At 53.5% G+C, this 25,485-nt stretch overlaps 9 protein-coding genes across 9 annotated transcripts; 4 read left to right on the top strand and 5 right to left on the bottom strand.

Annotated features, from left to right (window-relative positions):
• Nucleotides 1–174: 174 nt before the first annotated feature.
• Nucleotides 175–1,977, top strand: P168DRAFT_243939 (uncharacterized protein; the record flags this gene model as incomplete). Its single annotated transcript, XM_024833895.1, has 2 exons — nucleotides 175–646; nucleotides 716–1,977. 2 exons carry the CDS (start codon nucleotides 175–177, stop codon nucleotides 1,975–1,977), a joined length of 1,734 nt encoding a protein of 577 aa, XP_024689077.1.
• Nucleotides 1,978–2,811: 834 nt separating this feature from the next.
• P168DRAFT_275748 (glycosylphosphatidylinositol-alpha 1,4 mannosyltransferase I) lies at nucleotides 2,812–4,381 on the bottom strand (the record flags this gene model as incomplete). Its single annotated transcript, XM_024835514.1, has 3 exons — nucleotides 3,276–4,381; nucleotides 3,100–3,207; nucleotides 2,812–3,000 (listed from the first exon to the last, which is right to left on the bottom strand). Exons 1-3 carry the CDS (start codon nucleotides 4,284–4,286, stop codon nucleotides 2,812–2,814), a joined length of 1,308 nt encoding a protein of 435 aa, XP_024689078.1. The 5' UTR covers nucleotides 4,287–4,381.
• A 459-nt stretch (nucleotides 4,382–4,840) lies between these two features.
• P168DRAFT_243515 (putative C6 transcription factor) lies at nucleotides 4,841–7,267 on the bottom strand (the record flags this gene model as incomplete). The annotated part of the gene is made up of 3 exons (XM_024833864.1): nucleotides 4,841–5,812; nucleotides 5,863–6,970; nucleotides 7,044–7,267. The coding sequence occupies 3 exons, from the start codon at nucleotides 7,265–7,267 to the stop codon at nucleotides 4,841–4,843; spliced, it is 2,304 nt and encodes a 767-aa protein (XP_024689079.1).
• Nucleotides 7,268–10,193: 2,926 nt separating this feature from the next.
• P168DRAFT_330308 (beta-mannosidase) lies at nucleotides 10,194–13,395 on the top strand. The gene is made up of 5 exons (XM_024841572.1): nucleotides 10,194–10,645; nucleotides 10,712–11,662; nucleotides 11,712–12,142; nucleotides 12,192–12,427; nucleotides 12,476–13,395. The coding sequence occupies exons 1-5, from the start codon at nucleotides 10,512–10,514 to the stop codon at nucleotides 13,256–13,258; spliced, it is 2,535 nt and encodes an 844-aa protein (XP_024689080.1). The 5' UTR covers nucleotides 10,194–10,511; the 3' UTR covers nucleotides 13,259–13,395.
• Nucleotides 13,396–13,623: 228 nt separating this feature from the next.
• On the top strand, nucleotides 13,624–16,453 carry P168DRAFT_307423 (uncharacterized protein; the record flags this gene model as incomplete). The annotated part of the gene is made up of 4 exons (XM_024839105.1): nucleotides 13,624–14,141; nucleotides 14,496–15,460; nucleotides 15,520–16,140; nucleotides 16,445–16,453. The coding sequence occupies exons 1-4, from the start codon at nucleotides 13,697–13,699 to the stop codon at nucleotides 16,451–16,453; spliced, it is 2,040 nt and encodes a 679-aa protein (XP_024689081.1). The 5' UTR covers nucleotides 13,624–13,696.
• Nucleotides 16,454–16,876: 423 nt separating this feature from the next.
• P168DRAFT_307424 (uncharacterized protein) lies at nucleotides 16,877–20,602 on the top strand (the record flags this gene model as incomplete). The annotated part of the gene is made up of 5 exons (XM_024839106.1): nucleotides 16,877–18,821; nucleotides 18,939–19,055; nucleotides 19,432–19,735; nucleotides 19,797–19,814; nucleotides 19,889–20,602. 5 exons carry the CDS (start codon nucleotides 16,877–16,879, stop codon nucleotides 20,517–20,519), a joined length of 3,015 nt encoding a protein of 1,004 aa, XP_024689082.1. The 3' UTR covers nucleotides 20,520–20,602.
• Nucleotides 20,603–20,724: 122 nt separating this feature from the next.
• P168DRAFT_68599 (RPEL repeat-containing protein) lies at nucleotides 20,725–21,702 on the bottom strand. The gene is made up of 3 exons (XM_024842104.1): nucleotides 21,349–21,702; nucleotides 21,128–21,228; nucleotides 20,725–21,022 (listed from the first exon to the last, which is right to left on the bottom strand). Exons 1-3 carry the CDS (start codon nucleotides 21,489–21,491, stop codon nucleotides 20,844–20,846), a joined length of 423 nt encoding a protein of 140 aa, XP_024689083.1. The 5' UTR covers nucleotides 21,492–21,702; the 3' UTR covers nucleotides 20,725–20,843.
• Nucleotides 21,703–22,355: 653 nt separating this feature from the next.
• On the bottom strand, nucleotides 22,356–23,863 carry P168DRAFT_68587 (uncharacterized protein). Its single transcript, XM_024842103.1, has 2 exons — nucleotides 23,639–23,863; nucleotides 22,356–23,577 (listed from the first exon to the last, which is right to left on the bottom strand). The coding sequence occupies exons 1-2, from the start codon at nucleotides 23,757–23,759 to the stop codon at nucleotides 22,418–22,420; spliced, it is 1,281 nt and encodes a 426-aa protein (XP_024689084.1). The 5' UTR covers nucleotides 23,760–23,863; the 3' UTR covers nucleotides 22,356–22,417.
• Nucleotides 23,864–24,248: 385 nt separating this feature from the next.
• P168DRAFT_330313 (uncharacterized protein) lies at nucleotides 24,249–24,961 on the bottom strand (the record flags this gene model as incomplete). Its single annotated transcript, XM_024841573.1, has 3 exons — nucleotides 24,249–24,601; nucleotides 24,702–24,752; nucleotides 24,807–24,961. 3 exons carry the CDS (start codon nucleotides 24,959–24,961, stop codon nucleotides 24,301–24,303), a joined length of 507 nt encoding a protein of 168 aa, XP_024689085.1. The 3' UTR covers nucleotides 24,249–24,300.
• Nucleotides 24,962–25,485: the final 524 nt, after the last annotated feature.

Here is a 25,485-nt window from a genome sequence, read left to right on the forward strand (position 1 = left end):
CCTGACGGCCTAATGCTGGACACGCCATGGACCACGCTGGCCGCGCTTAGTCCTTCGTCATTCTTATCGCTCTCGCTTCTCTTTTAACTCGTCTCTCCTCTCTCCTCTCTTCTCTGATCTCCCCCGATACTCATTCCAATGGAGTCTCTATCGCGCCAGATGGAAATCCCCCCCATGATCTCCACCCTCCCTCCGCCCCGCCCCGTCTCCGTCAACTCCCTCGCCAGAGTCTCCACCGTCGCCTCCATTCCCTTCTCCAAAACCACCCGCAGCACCAGTGCCGAAATTCAACTCCCCGATGGCCTGCTGCCCGATCTCCTGGACCAGCCGGCCTGTCAGGACTTGGAGGAACCCGTCGTGGATGGCTCCATGGTCCATGACGAGGAGGAACCCAGCCTAGACGCCGCCCCACGTCCCTCCCGTCCCGAGATCCAGTTCGAGAATCTACCCATCGAGATCCACGAGGCCGTCTTGGATTACCTCTTCGGTGAGCGCACCTCCGCTTACACCGCTGCGGGACCGGGAAAATCCACCACGCGAACCTGGAACAAGTCCCTGCGACACCCCCGACGGAAGGTCTTGTCCAATCTGTCCCTCATCTGTCCCGTATGGCGCTGGCTGGTCCAGAGTCGGATTTATCGACATAGTACGTCCTTTTCTTTCTTTCCCCCCGTCTTCCCTCTGATCATTCGATTCTTTTACTAATAACCCATAGTCAAAATCAAAGGCACCACCGACGAACTGGCCGAGAGCGCCAGATGGTTCCAATCCCATCCCTACCTGACCCCATACGTCCGCCACGTTGAATTCTGGATCCCCGTCTGGGGCAAACGGGTCGCCAAAACCCCCGCCCACCACGCCCCCGCCCGACGGCATGTGATGGAGCACAATGGGCTGGCCGAGGTGGCTGCCCTGCAGACCACCGTCGCCTGGGAGGACACCGACGGTCACAACGAGTACAAGTACCACTATTCCAGCCAGAATGCCACCCTGGAAGAGATTCTGCGCCACGTGCAGACGTCCTTTCCCGATGCCTGTCTCTTGACCCTGGAGGGCGGCCACTGTAAGCGCCCGCCCATGGTCCGTCACTTTCGCGACGATCCCACCGGCCAGTCCGGGCGGTGGCTGCCGGTGCTCCCGGGCATCCAGACCCTGGTCATGCGGGGCGCGTGGAACATCATGCGCGAGTACCGCCACTGGAACAGTCTGTCGCTGGCGCTGCCCGGCGTCCGCGAGTGGCACTGCGGATACGCCAAGCCCAAGATCGAGGGATACGAGACGGTCGCACACATCCTGCGTCGACTCCCGTCGGCGCTGGTCCACATGAACATCACCCTGGAGGGCTTCCACAACAAGGACACCTCTCAGTCCGGCTGGCTGGGCGACGGCATCAACCCGCCGCATCTCTGCCGGCTGCTAGGGGAGGTCGCCCCTCAGCTGGAATCGCTGGCCTTCACGGGAAAGGTCTGCGCGGGTCTGTTCCGCGCGATGCGGACCGCCGCCAGCACGTCCCCCTCCAAGTCACGACTGAAGACGGTCGACTTCGTGGTGAAGAACTGCTGTCGTGAGAAACGCACCGCGCCGGGGCTCCCCTTCTTCGACGACTTCTCCGGGATCACCAACCTCAACTTCATCCACTCCTTCGAGAAGCTCGTGGTCGGCGCCGTGCACAGCCTGCAAGTCCACCCCGCCCTAGACTACCTCCGGATCCGCTTCATCGACCTCGACTCGGCCTGCCCACCCCTCAACCCTTACTTCCAACTAATCGGCACGCAATGCACAGGCCTCTGGAGCGAGCACATCCTCGAGACACTCCACGACGCCCGCCCGGAAGCGTACTTCGCCGAGCTCGCCGACGGCATCTACCCGCAGTACGGACCCAACCGACAGATCGTAGGCGCCGTATACCCGCGCACCCGACCGTTGAGCATCCACGCACGAACATATAAGATTATCGCGGACGTATCTAAGGCTTAGACCATAACAAGATACAAGATACAAGAGACAGCATGTATGGATCGATCTATCGATACGATGTTATGATAATATGATTACTTATTTTTTATCTCGTCTTCATCCCTTTTGACTGTAGTTGTTTTCTGGTATTCATCTGTAATGTAAGATATATAATCCCTTGGTAAAACAGTGAGCGTCCCTTCTTCTGTTTGTTGTATGGTAGGTATACCCCAAGTGACCCGCCGGGTGGGTCACGGTCACCCCGATCCACTCCCATCTGCCAGACTGCTTTAATCTCAGTGGCCAGTAGGCATGACTGCAGACCCGCCGTACCATCATTCCATTCTTATCACTGTTGTAGTAAACTGTACAGTGTAGAGTGTAAACAATGAACCAGTTGCCTGGGGATGTGATTTGTAACCTGAATATCCCCTTCCATCATCGGTTCATGTAACAGTGACGAGGATCATGAACTCAAAGGATAGAAAAGTCTGTATAAGACATCCCAGGACGTAGACGTAGCATGGACTTGCTGTTGGGGGCTAGATGGATATATGCATATATCATAGGAACTGGATGGGTCTGTAGACAGGTTTTGGTGTTCGGGTCTACATCTACTTCCTACTGTGCTGGTAGTAGAGAAAGGGAAGGCATCACGTACTATATATATCTTTGAGATATTAATAGTAGATGATACTTGTTTAGATGGACGGATTGTCACACCATGCCCTTTTAATACTCATTTTCAGTACTCATTATATGCACCGTATCTCTATATTATAATCATACATGTCAGTATATATATACTCGCAAGAACACACATGAACAGCACCCAACCCAATAGCTAGTATCAAGCTACTCCACCCTCCCCTTAGCCTTAACCCTCCCCTCACTCTGCACAGACAAACACCCCACATCAGTAACAATAATTCCCAGAATCCAACAGTTCACCGCAAAGAACCCCAGACTAGCGAGGAACAAACCAGGGACGAAGCTCGACTGGCCTAGGAACTCGAGGTTGTAGCCTTGTTGGAGCCAGAGGGCCTGGATTCTGTTAGTATAACGGATTTTCACGGATTTCATACTGGGTCGCTTGACTCCGTAGATAGATGAGAGAAGGGGGGAGAAAGCAGGAGGGAATACCTGAGAAACGACCCATAGCACTGCGACGGTTATGCCTCGTCTCGGCTGGCGAAGGAGGGATGACCGTGGGAGATAGAATGGTAGGAAGATCAGGTACCATAGGAAGTACTGCCTCCATTAGCATAGCACCATATAGACCCAGAGATCAAATCAGAGAAAGAGGAGAAAAACCATACCTGACTAGTACAAACCTTATTAAACGTCACAAACGCAAAAGTCTGCGCCAGCATCGTCCCAGCCAAACACCTCTTCCCCAACACAAGCGGAATGACAACCACACTCAACACCAACTGGGGCACAAACGCCAGCGACTCGAACCTCCACCCGGTCTGCACGTCGCCCGCAGCAACCAAGTACAGCAGCGAGCTGTACGGGGAGAAGTTATGCCGGTGGTCGATGCGCGACAGGTGGTGCAGGTAGGTGTGTTGCAGGAAGGGCTCCCCGTAGAGGAGGTACATGGTTATGTTTAGTGCGGTGAAGGTGGTGAGGGCTGCGAGGGCGAGGCGGATGCGCGCGGGTGTGATGAATGCTATGAGCTTGCCTGCAACGCCATTACCACTACTACCACTGCCACCAGATGGAGAAGTAGTAGTGGCAGTGGCAGAAACCTCACGCTCACGATCCAACCACCACACAATAGAAGCAGCATAAACAAATGGATAAATCTTCAAATGAACAGCCAGTCCAAGCAACACACCCGCCAAAACAACCCTCCGACTGAGCGCCGCACACAGCAGCGCAACGATCAAAACGCAGAGCAGCCCCTCGGAGCTCCCACGCGTGCTAATATTAGCAACCATCGGATTAAGCAACCACACAGAAGCGTATTTAAGCGCGCGGGCAGGCTCCATGCCGTAGCTCGACACAAGTCTCCTAGCAATGAGCCATCCGGCGAGGACATCAGACAGCGCAAACAAGACCTTGCCGAACGCGAAGAAGAACGGCCCCGGCGAGGCCGTTGGGACAAGCAGCCATGCTAGCAGCGGCGTGTAGCGGTACGTGTCGCGGGCGTAGGGCGACTCGCCGCGAGCGACGTACCGCGCTGCGTCTGTGAAAACTAGATAGTCGATGTCGGTGTATTTGACGGCCGAGTGGGCATCTTGCCAGGCGCCGTAGATGAGGAGAGTTAGGCGGAGGGCGATGGCCGCGCCGTAGATGAGGGATGGTCGGTGGAATACCGATGCCATTTTCCTATCTTAGTACTATCCTATCTTGGTACTATTGGTCGATTGAAAGGAGTGATAGTAGGACCATTCGATCTAGGTGTCGACTGGTCCATGGATGTCGCAAATGTTATGCGAGAATCAACATGAAGCGAAACGTGACGTTTGGCGATGGCGGTGGGAGGCTGACTCAGCGTCACTCTATTGCCTAATTGGGTCTATACTTCTACCTTCTATATCTATAAACTATATCTATCTGTATATAGACATATCGTCACAGTAGGAATGAACAATCATATAACCAGATATAGATACAATACTAAACTTGATACTTATATACAATCCCGCCATCCCTAATCCTAATCCCCCCTCTCCATCCCAAAGTCACTCCAAATGCTTCGCAACAATCAAATAGTGAAAACAGCAATTCAGTAGGTGCAAAAGAAGGAAAAATAAATAAATGTTAATGTCAACAACCGGCACATCAATGTCACCGGAATAAAGAACGAGTGGAAGAATTGAAAGTTTCTCGAAAGAACGTCACCATCTCAGATGTGTCCTCCAACCGCCAGGGTGGATCATCCATAGAAGGATACAGGGTTGGCAAAATAAGCCGACTCAGCAGTGACAGGCCCGCCAAAGAAACCCGAAGCGTTGGGCCCATACTTCATGCCCTTATCGTCCTGGCTAAGCAGCATAGCCTCGTTGGCGTTGTCCACGCCCGGCATCAAGCTACTGTCACCCCAGCTCAGGAAATCCCACAGATACTGGCCGGTCGAGTCATCTAGGAACGGACCGGCAAACGGATCGGAGAATCCGCCCTCATTCGCGATCGTCACGCGGTTATACTCGTTCTGCGAGGGAAGAATGCCCGGTGCCGGTCCGGGAATGCTTTCGTGGCTCATACTCGCGTCGTCCGCCATGTCGGGCCCTCGTTTACTGGCCTCAACAATCCGCGAAACGGCATCTAATGTCTTCTTTGCGGTAGGGCTCCAGGCCTGCAGGCGTGCGAGGGTGAGTATCGCCAGCTCGACTTGCGCCAGGCATGCTTCGTTGGTGGCCCGCGAGTCACATGTGGTATTGTCGTTCAAGAATAGGCCCACCAACGGCACCATCGTCGCCTGGAACAAGAGCCACACGGCGTTCCATCCCGACATCTGGTGGGACTGCGCTGTGGAGGCGATGTCGTGGATCGTGACCTCGGCAATCGCGCGGCACCTCTCAATCGCTGTCCGCTCCTCGGAGCGGAGCGCAATATACGGCACGCGACGCATGGCGTAGCTCAAGAGTGTCGGGCGATAGAGGAGCATTCGCTGGTTTAGATAGCGCCATTTCATCACCGTCCGAGTGGTGGACATGGATTCGGAGCATGGCTCGTGGTCTTTGAGGATGCTCGGAAGATTGTCGTACCACTCGAGCAGTTGACCGTCAAAGTGGGAGATCTCGTGGTGTTTGGTCAAAGGCGCTACCGCCAGAATCTCTTGGATCTGAGTGGCGATCTGGCAGAATCTGACGTTTTCCAGGAGCGGGAGGATATCAAGTACATTGCCCTAGCGCGTGTCAGTAAAATACCACTGTGCGTTAGGATTGGAAAGCATACCATCTCCCGATTGCTGGGCAGCTTCACGGTGATAGTTGGACCTAATCGACCCATACTGGGCCTCCCCAATGTCATCGCACCCCACGTGTCCAAGCAAAAGAGCGACCACCATATCCGACGCTTGAGATCTACCGAAGAAAGTCTGTTCTTATTGCTATCATTCTGGCCTTCCGAGAATTCCTTGTGCAGTCCAAGAGCGGCAGCCATCCGCAGTGCAGCCCCCATGAGGGAGTACGCCAGATTCGGTTGGCTGGTGTAATGCAGGTAGTAGCCTCCCAGAAGGCCGAGCGTCTGTATGGTCTCCAAGTGGGAGGAGCCGAGGGAATCTAAGCCAAGGTGGCCCTTGCAGCGCGTGTAGTATGTCTCGTGGGAAGCATCGTCGGCCGGACATGCCGCAATACTGCCGAGGGCAAAGACGATGTTCAGAAGAGCCAGCCAGCGGTCATCTTTTCTGTGCCCAGAAAGGTAGGTCTCCCGGAAGGCATGTTCATCGATCATTGGTACGAAGGGTTGGAAGTAAGTAAAATATGCATCGAGTAATTGCATGTCGGTGGTTGGCATGTGATTGTGGGTCGGACTAGGGGCTTGCGTAACCCCTTGAACCTGCCAGGGTTGGGTGTCTCTTGTTGAATAATCCACAACCGAGTCTCGGGACGGCCCAGAAGCAGACTGGCGGGATAGATATGAAACTGAGCCTGGGTCGAGCCAGACAATCACTTTGAGCACAGCGTGTATGGAGGAAATCCCCAGATAGGACGAGGGTTGTTTGGCCGAGAGGGACAGAGCGTTAACATCGTCAGAAATCCCATTGGCCGTTTCGCTGCTGTTCTGACTCCGATTATCGCCCGACTCATCTGGCACGGTCTGTAGAGATTCCAGGTTCCCATTTTCGTTGGATATTGGAGATACGTGGGATTCGATAGACCCCGAGTTAGCCGGCGAGGCCGGATGATGTGCCTGCCCTTGGGGCAGAGAGAAGCCCTTGGCTGTTAGCTCAAGCAATTTCTCGCGAGGCAAGTTGAGCAAGGCATCGGGGGTGGTGCTCGGGAACAGTCTCTCGAACACGTTTCGATATTCATCTAGAGTCGTAGAGAGCTTCTCCACATGCCTGCGGTTTCCGGTCGTCAGATTGACCAGATGTTTGGCGGACCCAGAGGGTGAAAGAGGAAGAAAACACTCACCTACGGGACGGACGAGGGTCTGAATAGTGGCAGTGGTCAGCCTTCTTGTACCATCTGCAGGCCTCGCAAGGCCTTTCTCCATCGCATTTGATCTTGCGATGTCTGCAGGACGTGCAGGCACGAAGAGTCGTCACCCGGCGACCGACCGACGGCTGCCGCTCGGTACGTCCCCGAGTTTGTGACGCTGGCTCCGGGTTCTCAAATCCTTCAAATGTGTGGAACATTGCAAGAAGCAGCTTGTTGTTTGCTGGACAACGACCGTAAGGATTTCAAGGAGGAAGAAAAAAGTCTGCCACAGACGGCTCAAGGCATGCTAGGGGCCCGGCACACAGACAAGGCCGATGGTATAAAAGACTCAATTAATAAACAAGCAAGAACAACCGAAGTCAGGGGCCCCCCAAACGACAGAGAGGATCCGGCTAATGAGGACCGGGAGCGCAGAACCACACGGTACGTCAACAACTGCAGGGAACAGTCCACCGGTCCCGATGCTGCGATATGTGGTCTGCTAGGATTGTGTAGCACTAGATAATTGCACGGCGCGATGGTCGGCAAGAGCACACAGGAGAAGCAGAAATCAGAACGATAATAAGGTGGAAGTCAGTTATGATCGCTGATAGACTCTGCTACACGGGGCAGGCATGTGTCAAGCTTAAAACGGGGAAGAGGTGACAAGAGTGTTTTAGAGTCGAACCGAAGGTCAGAGCGATGTCCAACCAGATATAATCTCAACGGCCGTCAGGCCAGAGGATTACCGCTCTCTGTCGCCCAACCCTGCAGCGACGGTAGTCCCTGCGAGATCGTCACCAGACAACACGGTCGTGAGTTTCGCTTTGCTTCCCCCGCATTCTTGAGTTTGGATGGTCATGCACGAGTGGACTATTTGGACAGATTTCTGCAGGTGCATACGCGAGGCCCTGCGACAGTACCTGGGAGCCCTGGAACCTAGTCTCTATGAGCCACCAACGAAGGAAGACGGACGAACGGCTAGCGTAGCCTCGATGTCGGCACTCTCGACCTCGCTAGCGGAGCACGCCGCCACTCCGGCCACTCCGGCCCATCAACCCGCATCAGCAACCGGCGTTGGCTCAAACCCTAACCCGCTAGAGTCAAGGTCTAATTTCACTAAAGGGGTATCGCCAAGATTATCACGCCGGCGCTATTAGGCATCATCATGAGCTTACCGGGGTGGTCATCCGCCATTGGCCTGTGGCGAATTTCCACTCTGTCTATCCAGTGCCGGGGTTTGCTGATGCTGTTCCCACCGCTGGCGAACCGATCGTGCGCTGGAAGGATCGACTGCTTACTGTTATATAGCGGTATCGTATTCCCCCACACGTTGCGCTCGATGGCTAGTACAGATGATTACTGCACGGAGTAGGTGTTCTATGTGCGTTGCTATGGACGCCCCGCCTGAGCGATCACAGGGACCCGGTGGTTGTAGGTGCCGGTCTGGGGAATTGTGGGTTGCAACCAGAGGACATGATGCGTCCCTACAGGCTCCTCCACACCCCGCAAATCATAGGGTCACAGCGCTGCAGGGTTTCGTTGCGATCAACCCATGTGTCTAGGTACCGGTGGCGTGAAACGATGCCAAAGAACCTGTGGTGTTGATCCCCTCTGGCGCGGCAGGTTCTCCGAATCATCCACTAGCCAACAATAATTTTGACCCCACTGTTCTATTCTCAGAGGCAACACGTACACCCTGAGGGATGATTTCTGAATAGACGTTGCTAGAAGGTGGTTAAACCCCCCCCAAAGCCTGAATTTCCCTACTGGTATAGCCCTGGCCTGGCTCGCATTGGTGGTTCAACAACCCAGGCAATCAGGCTTACCCGCGCCCTTTCATCCGAATAGACGTCCAAGAGCCGAACTATCCGGTAGTCTGTGCTTCTTCGAATCATCAGACGACCGTGCGCTGATAGCCAAAGAACACCCGGCCTTTCTATCAAGGATAAGGCGAATCATATACGTCTGAAGTACGAGGGAAAGCCAGGGTCCGTGGTCGATTAGCCAAGCTACTATGTCATCCTGGCAGATTAAGATTGCAGTCTGCGGTGGCGGTCCTCAGCGCACCGAAGATGTTGCCACAACCAGCCCGCAACGGCTGACTTGTTAATCAATGTGAAATGATTTCCGAAAGCCCCCCTCTAACGCCCAGATGAGCGTCTCGGGATGCCCCACGGTTTCGTGGCGGCTGTGATTGGATAGATGGAGGCGCGCGCCGAAGTACCGAGCGGATCATGGCATAGGATAAATTGATCTGCGTTGCTCGAAGTGTATAACTTATTAACTGGGGACATAGAAGACGGCTAAGTTGGAGCATTGACGTCAAGAAAGTGAGTCATTTAATTCCACTGCCCCCCAGGATGGCAAAACGCCCGTCCCAATTTGGGACCCGGAGACCAAGGACTGTAGTGCACACAGGCCTGCGTCCGGGAAAACAAAAGGATCGGGAGTATGATGAGGGGTAACTTATTAGACCGTCAGACCATCTTTAGCGCCCTGCAGCAAAAGCGTAATTAAGGACGAAGGCAGCTGCACGGGGGTCATTTAGTGTAATTGAACATTGAACACGGTGTACTCCAAGTCGAGGCGGCAATAGAATCTCGTCTAACAGCCGGCCGCGTCACAAGTAAATCCTTGAAACCGAAAGAGCTGCAGAATTGATCTTTACACAGCACCACCGAGTATTCCCTTGTCGTATTCAGAGCAAATCCTGGGGAATTGATCAACAGAATGCGAAGTAACACGGGATGTGAAGCCGTCCTGTCTCTCTCCCCCATCTCGTAAGGTGTGCCTCACCGTGTCGGGAGACACCACCTAAAGAAGAAAACCTAGTCGAAACTTGTGAACGGTAATTGGATGGAGGAACAAGGACCGAGACATTTGTATGGATGGAAATTAGTCTTGTGAAAGCCGAGTCTTTCCTCTCTCGTCCGAGCAGCCTGTCCCCAAGAGAGCTAGGCGGGGCCCATCCCGTCTCTGAGGGGGCATTGTGCGGGGAGTGTCCGTTTCACTGTTGGTTCCAAAGTCCTTGGTACGAGCAATCCTTTCCTTTGTCTGAAAGAGAATCCATCCGTTCGACGACCTGAACTTTTCTGGATCAACCTAAGACAGAGTCGAGAAGGAATGGAAAGAAGAGGAAAAAGATCACCAGAGAAGAGGGAGTCCAAACACGCTAACCGGATTGGGGACGGACTTCCCCCGTGACTGGCCTTGCCTGAATAGGCAGGCACACCACATGGGGCACGGAGAGCAGCTCCGTGGAGCTCTCCACGACGGCCTTGATGGGAAAGGAATGTGTTGCAACCTTCATGGCTTCGTGGAGATGGATGTAACATATCTAAAGGGACCCGATTTCCCCCTCTCGGTCGCTGGGATGATTCTTTCAATTCATCTCTGTTTCTACGGCGGTGGTGATCCCAACTCTGGTTTTCCCACGTGATATCAAGCTTGGCGTCCACAATGGCAGCATTCGCTCAGATCCCTCTCTCGACGGGATGGTCTTTCAAGGATAGCGACGATCACTCGGAGGGTGCGTGGCTGTCGGTTCCGAAGGTTCCGTCGGTCGTGCAGCAGGACCTGATTGCAAACAACAAGTATGGCCCTGTCTGGAGTCCGTGATGAGAGACCTCACTAACCGAATGGTGCCTTGGCGTGTACAGGCTGGAGGACCCGTACGTGGGATTCAAAGAACTCGACGCGAGATGGGTCAATGAAAAGTCGTGGACCTATCGAAAGGTCATCCAGAAGCCGGCTGTTCCCGCAGGGGCGTCGATTGTTCTGGCGTTTGACGGTCTGGATACCTTTGCAACGGTGAGACTGGACGGCCAGGTGATCTTGGAGTCCACCAATATGTTCCTTGCCCATCGGGTAGACGTGACAAACGCCCTCCAGGCGGAGGGAGACCACGTTCTGGAGATTGACTTTGACTGCGCGTTCTTGCGGGCCAAGGAGCTTCGGAAGAAGGACCCCAACCATAACTGGGCCTCCTTCAATGGAGACCCGGCGAGAATGGCGGTCCGGAAGGCACAGTACCACTGGGGCTGGGACTGGGGCCCGGTCCTGATGACTGCGGGTATATGGCGTGCGGTGCGGCTGGAGGTGTATTCTGCGCGGGTCGCGGATCTCTGGACAGACGTGCAGTTAGCATCTGATCATCAGACCGCGCAAGTGTCTGCTTTTGCTGAAGTAGAGGCCACTGGTGTAGACGAGTACAATGTCCGGTTTACGTTGAGTCTGCATGGGCAAGAAATTGCTACCCAGACCGTCGCGCCGCAGCAGGGCACCGCCACTGTGACGTTTGATGTCCAGAATCCCGCTCTGTGGTGGCCTAATGGCTACGGTGACCCGACCCGCTATGAACTGTCTGCCTCCTTGGAAAAGGGACAGCAGGCCATCCATAATGTCTCGAAGAACATTGGCATCCGCACTGCGGAGTTGATTCAACAGCCGGACAAGCACGGCAAATCATTCTACTTCCGCATCAACGGAGTCGATGTCTTCTGCGGCGGGTCGTGCTGGATCCCCGCAGACAATCTTCTGCCAAGTATCAGCGCGGAACGGTATCGCAACTGGATCGCGCTCATGGTCCATGGTCGTCAGACAATGATCAGGTATGGAGACCAAGTCCATTCCTCGCGGTACTCAGCTGACAGCATGTAGGGTCTGGGGCGGTGGCTGCTATGAAGACGACAGTTTCTACGACGCCTGCGACGAACTTGGAGTTCTGGTCTGGCAGGACTTCATGTTTGGCTGCGGCAATTATCCAACCTGGCCCGACTTGTTGGCGTCGGTCGAAGAGGAGGCGATTTACAATGTCCGCCGGCTGCGCCACCACCCGTCCATTGTCATTTACGTTGGAAACAACGAGGACTACCAGGTCCAGGAGCAGAATGGTCTGACCTATAACTACGAAGACCAAGACCCCGAGAGCTGGTTAAAGACGGATTTCCCCGCTCGCTACATCTACGAGAAGATCCTGCCGTCTGTGGTCAGCAAAGTTTCCCCCAAGACCGTCTACCACTTTGGTAGCCCGTGGGGAGATGGCAAGGTGACGTCGGATCCCACCGTGGGCGATATGCACCAGTGGAATGGTAGGCTTTATGGCCCGATGATTACAAGAAAATTGCTAACCAGGAACAGTCTGGCATGGTACGCAAGAGAAATACCAGATTTTCGACACCCTCGGGGGCCGCTTTAACAGCGAGTTCGGAATGGAGGCCTTCCCTCACATGTCGACAGTTAAGCACTTTGTCGAGAATGAGAAGGATCTGTACCCTCAGTCTCATGTGCTGGATTTCCATAACAAGGCCGATGGCCACGAGCGGCGGATTGCCACTTATCTCGTTGAGAATCTCAGGACGTCTACGGATCTCGAGGTATGGTCTCGTCCTATCTAGGAATGTACGTCAAACTAACGAGTACAGACCTACATCTACCTGACCCAAGTCGTTCAAGCCGAGACGATGATGTTCGGATACCGGGGCTGGCGGCGCCAGTGGGGTGACGACAGACACTGCGGTGGTGCGCTCCTCTGGCAGCTGAATGACTGCTGGCCCACTATCTCATGGGCGATTGTGGACTACTTCCTGCGTCCCAAGCCTGCGTTCTACGCGGTGTCCCGTGTCCTGAAGCCCATCGCGGTGGGTGTGCGACGAGAGCATCACGACTGGAGCGTGAGCCATGCTCAACCGCCCAAGACCAGCAAGTTCGAGCTGTGGCTGGCCAGCAGCCTCCAAAAGGAGGCCGTCGGCATGGTGGAACTTCGATTCCTCTCCATCGACACCGGACTCGAGGTCCGCGAGCGCTTCGTCCAAGACAACGTGACGATCGTGGCCAACGGCACCACGAACATCATCGTCGACGGGGTCATCGACTACTCCCAGTTCCCTGAACCCCATGTGCTCTCCGCTCGCGTCTGGGTGGATGGCAATCTTGTGGCTCGCGACGTGGACTGGCCGCAGCCGTTCAAGTACCTCGACCTGTCCAACCGGGGACTGACTGTCGAGAAGGTGTCCGAGTCCGGAGATGAGCAAGTCCTCCTCCTCAGCACCCAAAAGCCCGTCAAATGTCTTGTCTTCGAGGAGCGAGACGGAGTCAAGTTGTCGGACAGCGCCATCGACGTGGTTCCTGGGGACGACCAGAAGGTGACGGTCACGGGCCTGAAACCCGGCGACGCCCCGCTGAAGTACCAATTCCTCGGCCAATAAATGGACAGGGAGGACTCCAGGCGTCATCCGTGGCACATGATGGTGTAGCTCGTCATGTATCGGAGCTGGACCAGAATGGATATGTTGATGCTTCATGACTTCATCGTAGTGTTAATGACGGCAACCACTGAATGAATATCTCGATTTGACTTTCCCCGCTTTTTTAGGGTATAGTAATCCCAATCCGGGAGCCACCCATGACTAGTATTGTTCATCTGTAGTATTAAATGTTCATGTCTATGACGTTGACGCGGGGCGTTCCACAATTTATAGTCGGCGGGGACTACAACCGGGAGCTTAATCCCCATCCGAACCATACTATCCACCCCCCATGCATATAAATACCAGGAATAGCTCGCAATCCTTACCTTCAAAACAACAATCAAATCAAACCCATAATCAAAAATCCACTCAAGTCAACACTTTCAAACAATCAAAATGTCTCTCATCTCCGCCTTCCCCAGCAGCAACCCGGAGAACGTAACCTCCCTCTTCCGCCTCCTCGACGACTACCACGACCACCTGTCTACCAAGTCGCCTGCCCTCCTCTCCGCCCGCAGCTTCACCCCCCGCTTCGACGTGCGCGAAGACAAAGAAGCCTACCACCTGGAAGGCGAGCTTCCCGGCGTCGCGCAGAAAGACGTCAACGTGGAGTTCACGGACGCGCACACGCTCGTCGTGAACGGGTCGACGCAGCGCGAGCACAAGGAGGAGGAGGACAAGACTGCCGAGGGCGGGTCGCGGTTTGTGACGACTGAGAGGAGCTTTGGGTCTTTCCACCGCAGCTTTCACTTCCCTGCGCCTGTTAACCAGGAGAATGTGAAGGCGAAGTTGAAGGAGGGGGTGTTGAAGGTGGATGTGCCGAAGGCGACTAAGGGGGGGAGTAAGAAGATTACTTTGGAGTAAGAGAGAGTGGTGGTAGGGTGTACTGTACTTTGTTAATCATGTCGTGTCTTGTATATTAATAAGTATTGATTAAGGGTATTGGTTGGATTGATGATAATGACGTGTCGGGTCAAAATGATACCGCAGATCTCCATGTTGAATCAACTCACTTTCTTTCCGATGACACACCTGAATAGTGGACCCGTTTTAGACTCGGTCCCTAGTCTAATATCATAGTTACCCCGTACAGCTAGTTACGAGTCGGCGTTGACTCATCGCAAGTCTATCAGCACTAACATTTAGTGTTCTATACGGTCACCGCAACCTCACCTGAAAGCCACACGAAATGCAGACCAAGCATCCGACGTCGGAAATCTGTCTGTGGTTCTTGAAACACCCTTCTTTTTTGCAATCATGTCGGGTGATGAAAGACTGGACGAACTTATTTGCGAAGGGGCGATGGAGAAGGACGCGATCATGGATCGAATGATAAAGCTGAATAGAGACAGATACAAGGATGTCCGCTTCAAGGAGCTCTTCCACGAACACGCGACAAGGACAAGATCTGGAGAATGGCGCACCTCCGAGGAAGGGTTCCTGTCAATTTTGCACAGACACGGCGCTCTCCCGTCGTCTTTGCAGGAACAGGGACGCATCCTCTACCAGGGCTTCCTCTACTTATCTGCGTTCCCGTTTGTCCGGAGCCCTCCCAAGACCATGACGGTCGAAGAGTTCTTTCGGGCGTGTGAGTTTTCCGATTTGCTTGTATTGAATCTGAGCGGTGGACATACTAGGGGACCCTGGCGGTACCGAACAAAGTCAGACCGCAGGCGACTAGTATTCCAGAGCCTGGCTACGACGCGCGATGGGCGAAAGCTGCCCTTTGACGCCGAGGAGTGGAGCAGGCAGGCAGCGTGGAGATCGTCTGAGCTGGACGATGTGTCGTCGCAAGACCCGGAGGCACAGCGCTCCAACTACGACGAGCACGGCGATGAGATGTATTACGACACCTTGTGCTTCATCTGGGCTTCCCAGAGGCGCCAAGCGGGACCGGTGGTCCCCCTGGAGCATTTCCGCGGGTTGGCAAGAGAATTGCACGGGGATGACTTGCATCTCCACCATCTTTCAATCCCCCGGGACAGGTTCCGCTGCTTGGTCAAGTTTCTGTTGCTTGGCCAGTTTGGGAACACCGGAGGTATGGAAATCAGCATATTTCCCGACCTTGATCGAGTGGTCAACAGCATGGTTCGGCCGTTCTTTCGCATTGCCGGTGTAGGGATCACCTGGCCAATGTTTGACGATGCCATGCGATTAATGGTGAGTTTGAAGGATTCCCGGATCCCCACGAGAGACTATGCTCACATCCACGGAACCAGCCTTACTTACTCCTACCGATCTCGGAAATAGCGATAAGCTTCTCCAGAACCAAACCAAGCCGACCCGCCGTGTCCGCTATGAAAGGGCTGCTGAGCGATTTCGGGACCTCCTTGACATTTGCCCGTTTCGCTCAACTCCGGCTCTGTTTTGGGAGCGACCTCTTCCGGAATAAGTTGCAGGCACCTCAACGATACGAGCCCCCCTGCAATGTCACCTGCGTGCTCGATTCACTCAACGCAGCCGATCCCCGGAATGCAGTGCGACTTACCATCCTTCTGATCTACGGCAAGACCTCACACACAGATGAAAATGTCATTTTCGGAGCAGTCATCCCCAATCCATCGGTGGATGTCTCGGCGATCCATGATGCGTCGAAGGAGTATTACTATACACGCTCCTGTTGTTTGTTCGAACTGAGCCCGGGGCATGACATATCACGAGGAAATCTTGGACGGCCAGGCTGGACTGCTTCTCGAGACCGGCTCTGCTTTGGGGATACAGCGGACGGGGCTGCGATGGTTCTGGAGGCGAGTATGACTCGGGCGACTCTCATCAAGAATGTGAACCAAACAAACCCGATTTACTCTGTCAGTCCATGGAGAGAGGATGGTTTGGTTGAGGTGTGCATAGAATCTATTGAGGTTTGGAAGGCGACGGGAAGATCTTAGCCGCTACGCCAAACGTCTGGTGTAGAGCTAACCTGACTGGCATTCCAAAAGAAGATAATTTGACATGGTCATGGAGTGTCAAAGATCATGAGTTGACAGGATTTTCTTAATGATCATCTTCTTCCTTTCGTTTTATATGTCTTTTGTTTATTCTTTGCTCTTGCGCAAGATACTGCCCAACCGAGCATGTTGCATAGCAGATATCATTCACCCAACTAGCATAGCCTTTTTTAATCGCTATCTATTATATCTATAGTGGCTTTGAGCAGCAGCATTCTAAGCACATGCTTAAAACCAGAAATTCACAGATGACTGAAACATTAAAAAAAAAAAAACCAGACACAACAGTGTTACTTCTATATCTCGAGTGTGAAGTATATCGACCCTAAAACTTGTGTGATATTCTCGGCGTCCAGTGACTGCCAGTATCTAACTATATCTAGGGATTGCTCCTATCCGACTCAGTGTGAATTATCTATTGGGTGATGAACGTGATCATGATGCATTAGTTTGTGATGAATTGGTGTAGATACACATCATCCCTGTCAAGTCGGAGGGCCCTAAGCCTCTGAGAATCAGCCTCGATGGGAGCCTTGGATCCCCAGCCTCGTACTTAAACTAAACAATCGGCCGCTTGAAGTTAACAGTCTCCCCAGAACCCCAGAGAATACAATTGCCTACTTCCAAAATGCAAGCCGACACCTCCCATACTCTTGAGAACATCAACCGTCGAACCTCTTCATCTACTGTATCCACATTGCTTGGCCTTCAAAAGCACGGGTTATTTGACGTACGGTCCTTGGATTGGATCAAGCGATTGGATATCCTGTACCCCAGTGCTTTGAACCAAAGTCGTAAACGGCGCTGGGATGGTGGCAGAGTAGCGAACAACTCTGGAAAGAAATTGCTCAGGAGAACAAATGTCAATTCATGTCGGAACAGGAAATATATTGCTCTATCTTATACCTGGACGCCCCCCGCGAACCAGCCTATCTCTTGTGGGGCTTATCTGGTACAATCGCGGAATGGGAACTTTTGTAGCAGCCATGTCAGAGATCAGGTGCTTGACAGGGTCATCGCATTTTTCAATTACTGGAAGGCTACGCAATTCCACGTTCAGGGCTTCTGGATCGATCAGGAATGCATTGATCAAAATAACGACGCGGAAAAGCAGTGTGCCATCCAATCCATGGAGCGTGTGTACAGTTACAGTGCCTGCTCAGTGGCGTTGCTGTCGGTACGGATAGAATCGAGGAGCCATTTAAGGAGCTTGATATATATCCTTAAGAGAGACAATCCACCGAGGGGCCAGGAAGAATGCCAGATCCCCAGCATTCTCGACCTTCTAGGATACATCACATCTGATCCGTGGTGGGAAAGAGGCTGGACATTTCAGGAAGACTACTGCGCGTCAACAAAGATGAAACTTCTAATTCCTCACTCGCCCTCTCTGACGGATCTCAAAGAGGAAAACACTGACTTATTGGACGATTTGGAGGGAGAGCTTTGCATCCCATCGGCCGACTTTCGCTCTCAGGCCACCGAGTTTTGCATGGAGTATCGAGAGAACCCACAATTTAAGACCGAGTGCGATAAAATCTTACAGAGGGCTGGGAAATACAATGTTCAGCTGCTTGAGCCCGATAATGAGGGAAACGCGACGATCAGGAGATCCATGTCTCCAATGGTATTCTCGAATGTTGGAAAGCGAAAGATTGCCGTTGAATCGGACCGTCTAGCAGTGATCGCCAACTGTTTAGGTTACCCTGTCCGATTGGATACCAAAAAGGTGGAAGGTAGGAAATACAGCCTGAGCATTGCGATGCTGGCTCTATTCTTACTGAACGGGGAAATCCTCATGAACAGCCCGGGTAACTCCCGACGCGCCCTTAGAAGCGGGATATTCGATTACTTGAGGGACCAGTCTCTTCGCACGTTTCAGCCACCCGATATCCATCAAAAACTTACATTCATTAAACGCTGTCGTTTCCCCGTCGTCAAGTTGTCTGAAGAAGGGATTCTCACGTCCGGTCACCTCTGGAAGTTGGGCAAAATAGTTGAGGATGCGAGGGCGCCGCGACCATCACGTGGCGCCGATCATAAATTGAATTACTACCAAAGAAAGCGTTTAGATCAGCTCGCTAGACATTTAGCTTCAGGGGATCTTGGAAAGCGCTATCAACATATGGCAAGCGCTATCAAAGTGTATCTCAAGGAAGATGAAACGTGGAAAAGTGAAAGAGTCACATTTGCCAAATACTACAAGGATCTCATGGCAGAGGAGATTGTCAAGGCAATGGATGATCGGGACTCACTTCGGCTTCGATTGGGCTGCATAATCTCTCATAAAGGCAAGAATTCAGATACTGATCCGTATCGGGGAATTTTTATTAGAGAGACAGATCATCCATGGACAACAGAGGAGGAGACGTATGTTTTTACCGCAGTATGTCCGGCAGAGAGGAGTAAAGACGGCACCGAAAAACATGTCTCTTTAGAGGTTGAGTTACGGGGCTCGCCACAAAGACGCCCCGTACAGTTGGTTATCAAACGGTGGATCAATGGGCTGTTCTTTTTCGATGAGTCCAGTCCGATCACCAATGTTGTGTTTCCATGGCCTGCATCTCTACTGGGTAGATGATGGAAAGTTGTTCAGGTGGTACTTGTTCCTTTGTCACTCGATAGGAAAGAATGCGTATACAATTCCAATTTGGTTTGTTTGATTTTTCGGGATATCTACCGGGTACAAGTCATAATGAATGCAGAATCTGGACTTAGGAAATATTTTCTCTTGGACACAGGCGCATTATCTCTCGGCCTGTACCCAGGGCGCCATAACATGAAAGAGAGAAGGTGTTTGGGACAGGGTAAGTATACAGAAGCTGAAGCCATGCACCGACGGGCGTTGAGAAAGCACAAAAGCATCATTGGGCCTTGAATATCCAGATATGCTTCTCAAAAACTTTCTTTCTTTGGCCATCCCCCAATGCAAAGGTTGAATCTATGATATACACCTACTATGTATCCTCTTAAGCCTTACTGCTTCTTTTCATTACTCGCTGAACTTCAATATTTCCAACTTGCTGGTGACTGATATCTGTTTCTGAAGGTAATCGTGAAAGTAATTACCACAGTATGAACCCTCTATTTGGTTTCAATCACATGGAAGTAAAGAAAACTCAAGGTGTTTTGGATGAGATCGATATCATCGTCACTACCTGCCTCAGGCAACGATCTTATCAGATAACGATCACCCCAATCGAGTAAGGTCCCATCAGTCAAACCAACTTCCGCTGCTCCTCCACACTTCTTCTTCTCCAATATCTCACCGTCTCACTCTCATGGCCGGAACCAAACGCTCCTGGGAAGGAACCCTCCTCCGCGATAAGGACACGCAAGCGGATACGGCCGACGTCACGATGAGCGACCAATCGAGCCAGATTCTGTCCATCTTTGGGACGTTCCGCGACGAGCTGGATGAGCATCATGATCGGCGGGAGAGATTGACGAAGATTAGTCGGGATATTACGGCGTTGAGCAAGAAGATGTATTTCTTTCTATTTTTGTTGTATATACTGATGTGACCACACATGCTAATTTTTGTGTAGTATCTTCTCTTTACAGCGGTACCTCCCAACCCCAACATAAACAACCCAGCATACCAACAAGATAAACCCCAAAACAATACTAAAACAAACAGAGTCCGCACCCTTAACGCCCCCCTCCCCCCAAACATCACCAAAGAAACCACCTCCCGATTCGCCCAAATCACCGAACTCTTCAAGACCGCCCTCCCAGACATCACTGCCCCACTGCACAAACACCGCTACGCGCGCCAAATCAGCCCCGGCCTACAAGAGTTCATCGAAGCGCTCTCCTTCCACCACTACCTCGAGACTCAAACGCTCATCACAATCGACGAGGTGCGCGCGCGGCTCCTCGACGGTGCGGTGCCCGTCTCCGAGGAAGACTACCTAATGGGTGTGTTCGACCTTACAGGCGAGATGATGCGGTTTGCCATTACGTCCTTGTCAAGTGGGGTCATCGAGCGGTCGGAGGCGGAGGCTGAGTCGAATATTATGTATCCGCGTCTGGCGGCGCCACAAGCGGGGATCGTGTTCGACCTGCGCGAGGTGCGGTCGCTGGCCGAGGCGCTGAGTGTCCCGCGGAAGCATGGGTGGATGTTTCGCGATCTGCACAAGAAGGTCGAGGTCATGCAGGCGAGTGTCGAGAAGGTGGAGCGGGCGGCGTATGGGGTTCTGGTGCGTGGGAGTGAGAGGCCAGCGGGGTGGATGCCGGATTTGAGCGCGGAGCAGGTGGAGGTTGCTTGATTAAACTTGTGAGTATATGAAGTGGGAGAACGGGTTCAGGGACATGATATGTACGCGTGATGAGAAAGTACTCATGTGACGAGTATGAACAATAAATGAACTGCAACTACACTCAGACCAGTAAATACACCTGCATCATCAACCATCGCAAACGACACAAAACAGACAAAAACAAAACAGTAACCACTCAACAAAGCAAACAACAAAACAAAACATGCATCTCACGCCATCCCAAGCCCAGCTACCTAGCCAGCCAGCTACTCACCCACAACCAAACCCTTTCCCCCAAGTAGATAAGCAGATAGGCAGATAAATGAGGGAAGGCTAAACACCCCCCCTCCTCGGATCCTCCTCCTGACTCAAAATCCCCTGCTCAATCAACTGCTCCGGCATCGGCCTCTCCTGAATCTTATGATCGAGGCGATCAGCGCGCATCTGTCGGTCGAGGTCGCGGGCGTGGGCCTGGAGGGCCGGGGCGGCGGTTGTGTCTGGGAGGATGTTTCCTATATTTATTTATGCTTTTATCAGTATATGTGTTTTACGGAGTGAACAACGTAGGGAGGTGAAGGGGTAGTATCATAGAGGGAGGAAAGAAAAGAAGAGCATACGCTCAACCAGTTCCTCCCGATCGGGACGATGCTCGAGCTGTTTCTTCAGGGCGTCGGTGGTGCGCTGGCGGGCGAGGTCTTGACGGGCGGCTTGGAGGGAGCTATTCAATATATCTACAGTTAGTAAAGAGCTGATAGGTTGATCTTATCGTGATATGACACGAGGTGCACGATAGTATGGTGCATATAGTACACTCGAGAACCAGGAGGGGAGTACATACGGAGCAACGCTCGTATCCAACAAGATGTGACGATCCTTCAGATCCTTCGCCTCCGGACGCAACTGCAGGTGTCGCTCAAGCGAGTTGCGCCGTTCAGTGGGCGAGGCGCCCAGAGAGGAGTGGTCGACGACGGGGGTGTCCATCGTGCTGACGGTGACGGGCGATGGTTCTGGTGGGGAAGCGGGGCGATAAGATACGAGACTCGACTACGATCGGTATCGATAGATGGAAGAATGTCTCTTATTGATAGTTCTGCAGTGGAAGGTAGAGAAAAGATATTGTAGTAGAAGAAACAAAGAGAGAAATAAGAAAAGGAGTCATCCGATCCACGAGACGGCGGGGCTCACAGTCCCAACACGAACTACCTCGTCCTGGTAACGATGTGCCCTTAGTTCGCTACCTGTGACACCAGTGCGTCTCACCCTACGGTCTCTATACTCGATCGTCAACCAGTCACGCTCATTGTATTATTTCTGCTTCGCATCTGAAATCTCAGCTAAAACACTGTCGGCGTATCTTTCACACCCGCGGACTTAAACATCAATAATAAAAAAACACAGGTGGATGGGTTTCGTATGGGTGGGGAAATGGGAAGGACGCAACACCACGCCAATACCACAACACACCGTATTCCCGGCGCATAAGGAAGACAAATTCATCGGTCAAAACCGTGTCGCCCCCCCACAGTCCACGCAAACAAGAAACGAAAAAAAGGCACGAGGGGCAAACTGCAAGGACCAGCGTAGATCGCGCCCAACCGGGGAACCCGAATTTCAGTGCAACCGAACTCGCCATGTGCATGGAGCGTCTCTGCATGGTAACCGTCCGTGCCATTCCGACTGCTGCATCCGACCGCCTGATACCCACGTCATTCGTCCAGGGCCGTCGCCCCCTTTAAGGATCCATGAAGTCTCGGTCTCCACCGACAATGGGATCCGGAGGTAGACTCGGTACCGGCAGGGAAATTTCCTCTTGTGCTGCGTCGACTAATAACCACGGTGGTCTGATTCGAAATTATGTAGAGAGACCTGTCGAATAAAACTGAATCGACAGGGAAGACCCGTATGGATCAAGGAACCCACAGCTTGCCCTGTCCACGGCCGCTGCCGCGAGAGCCGCCGCGAGCTCCCCCGCGACGACCCGTGTGGGGGTGGCGCGAGGTCCCGGCCATACCACGGGCCGCGCCGGTCTGCGTGCTGAGGTCGACCGTCGGCGGCTGCGGCTTCGGGGGAACGCGGAGAGACCGACTGAACGAGTTCGGATCGATGGGCTGGGTCGGGACCTCCATCGTCTGCTCGACCGGGGGCGGGGCTGTTTTTGAGATCGCCGCCTTGCGGCCATTCCCTCCACGCGCATTGCCGCCTTTGGAAGCGCCCTTGCCTCGTCCGCGCGGGACAAACACGAGCTCATCCTCCTCGCTCTCTTCGTCGTACGACAGCAGAGTTTTGGGATCGGCGGGCTGGGTCTTCTCGACGTACTTGCATCGGTTCTTGTACTCCCGCTCCTCGTATTGGATGGACGTCCGCAGTTGGTGGATATTCTTGACGGCGATTCCGTATTTCTGGGCCCAGACCTGCGTGGCCCGGTCGTTCGAGACGAGAATGCAGCTTTTGGCGGCGTTGGAAGCATCCGGCCCCGTGTGCAGACGCCAGAGCAGCGCGCTGAGCAACGGGCGGAGCGCGGTGGGCACGACGGGAATGGCGGACGCCGACGCCGAGCGACGATGCCCACCGGACGGTTTCGCCTTGGGGTCCTTCGATCCACCGTTTTCAACCATGTGGGAGTTGGCACATTCGGGGCTGGTTCGGGAGCTCCTGGAGGACGGACGCGAGCCGTGGCCACTGTGAGTGCCGGTGGAGGGGAGCGACACCGCGTCCGAGTCCTTTTTGAAGTTGAGTTTGCTGAGGAGCATCTGCGACAGATCGTCCTGGCCCGCGCCGTTTCTCTTCACCTCCTTCCTCTTGTCCTCGGGTTTGGCTGGGGCGGCTGAGTCGGTTAGGTCGAGGCCCTCGGTGCCGTCAACCTCTGGTTCCTCCTCGAACTCGGGCAGAAAAAAAGGGTCTGTCTCGGTCCAGTCGTCATACTGCTCCATTGGACCCTGCAGAACCACGCGGTCCGAGGGAACACTATCCTTGCCGGAGGTCACACGATCGAGGAAGCGGACGGCCTCGCGGGCGTTGATGGCGACTTGCGATCCGGCTTTTTTCAGGGCGTGGAGGCGTTCAAGGGCTAGACACGGCGACCGCATGAGCAAATCTGACCCAACCAGCTGACAGCGCGGCCTACTTACTGTACAGGGGCACGACCAGCGTGATCGCTCCGTTGGCCGTCCATTTCTTGATTTCACTGACGTTGGTGGTCAGCGCCGTTTCGTCCACCGCGCAGTGGAAGACCTTGCGACCGGCAGACATTGCGGGCCGCTGGGTGCGCTGGGAATGGCTGAGTGTTAGCAGACGGCTGCACCCACAAAGAACGTTCAGTGGGAAATGGGTTTGGATCGATGAAGGCGGAGCGATCTGGGAAATTGTGGGGGCATTTATGGTGCAAGGACGAATGAGTTGTCATCGGGGGCGCACACACCAGCAAGGGAGAACTCACCTCAAATAAACCGAAGGGGACCTACTCACAATGACTTTCTGTTTTGCAAAGTAAGGTCATCTGTATCATCTTGGGTTGCTTGGGATAACTGATGGTATGATGGGGGAGGACTGGGCTTGGTGATGGAGTGAAGACGTGAGGAAGCATCAACTTACTCTTACTCAACTTGACGGCGCCGGGACTCCGGCTCTGACTCAGCATCCCTCCACACCAACCTAATTTGTCAGGCAGCCATATAAAAGGGAATAGTGACAGGAAACACACCAACAAACTACTCCTCCTCCCCTCCCTCCCCCCCCCCCCCGACACAAAGCTCTTGTGGATGCTTTTCGCTGACTCTATTGTCGTCACTGGTTAGAGGCTGATTACTACCGCAGTGTTGCCACTACGGCAGAACCACCTCTGAGGCTTGACCCAGTGACTGGCGGTGGATGCTCGTGACGCCTTTCGTCTACCCTTGGCCCAGGTCAGCGAATCGGACTTTTCAATCCGACCCCCACCTGGAGGAGCCAAAGCGACGTCGGCGCGGGGTGCCACTGCTTGTAGGCCCCGCGGCTGAGACTGGCCCGGGCTGGTTACCGGACGCGACAGCCTCTCGAGCTGGGCCGGGCTGGTTACCGGACACGACAGCTCCCGCGGCAGAGACTGGCCCGGGCTGGATACCGGTCACGGCAGTCTCTCGGCCTGGCCCCATTACCGGACGCGACAGACCCGCAGATGAGTATGTTCCGGTCTGGGTACCGGAATCGACATACTGTCTGGCTGGGCCTGGTCCGGCCTCTGAGGCTCTCGCCGGATGAAGCGGCCTATTATAGAGTTAACCCGGCTTGCTCAGGTCATCTGGGGGGTTAGAAGCATACCAACGCCGTTCGAACGCGGCGTGGATCCGTGGCATCAGCTCGTTCTCCATGAGGGGATCGAGCAACGATGTCAGCTTCCACGTGATGTAGCCAACGAAAAGCATCCAGAAGAGTTTTGTGTCCAACGTTACTATGAACCCGGATTCTTCCGCCATTTTGCCAACGTGAACTAGGTTCAAAATCCAACGAGAGAAGAGAGAAGAGAGAAGAGAAGAAGAGTAAATCCCCAGCGAGAGAAGGACCTCGACTTGCAATGTCCCGATTGGGAAGGAGCGACCCAGGGCAATCGATAGACCGATAAGCGATAAGTGATAAGCCGATAAGCGATGTTAGAGGAGAGTATACGGAGTAGTTCCCATCCAACATATACACTGTGATTGGGATGTCTACTCTATTGCTCCTAGATCTATCACGTATTGTACTTTTGTGCTGGGGTATCATCCTATACTTAATAGGTGTTACACGTCCACGACCTGCAAGTCTTGACATCGGTGTGATCAACTACCATATCAACACCCAGTCAACGTGCAGCGACTCGTCAAGTGCTATATACAGGCTGCGTGCAGCATCTACGCAAGATTTGCACTGAAGACAACTATAATGTTGGGCCAGGACAACGTGAAGGGATGGAAGTTCACCTGGTATAGAGTTCGTTACTTTCCTGACACAACACTGTGCT

The sequence above is a fragment of the Aspergillus campestris genome (assembly GCF_002847485.1).
Source record: "Aspergillus campestris IBT 28561 chromosome Unknown P168scaffold_14, whole genome shotgun sequence".
Classification (NCBI taxonomy): domain Eukaryota; kingdom Fungi; phylum Ascomycota; class Eurotiomycetes; order Eurotiales; family Aspergillaceae; genus Aspergillus; species Aspergillus campestris.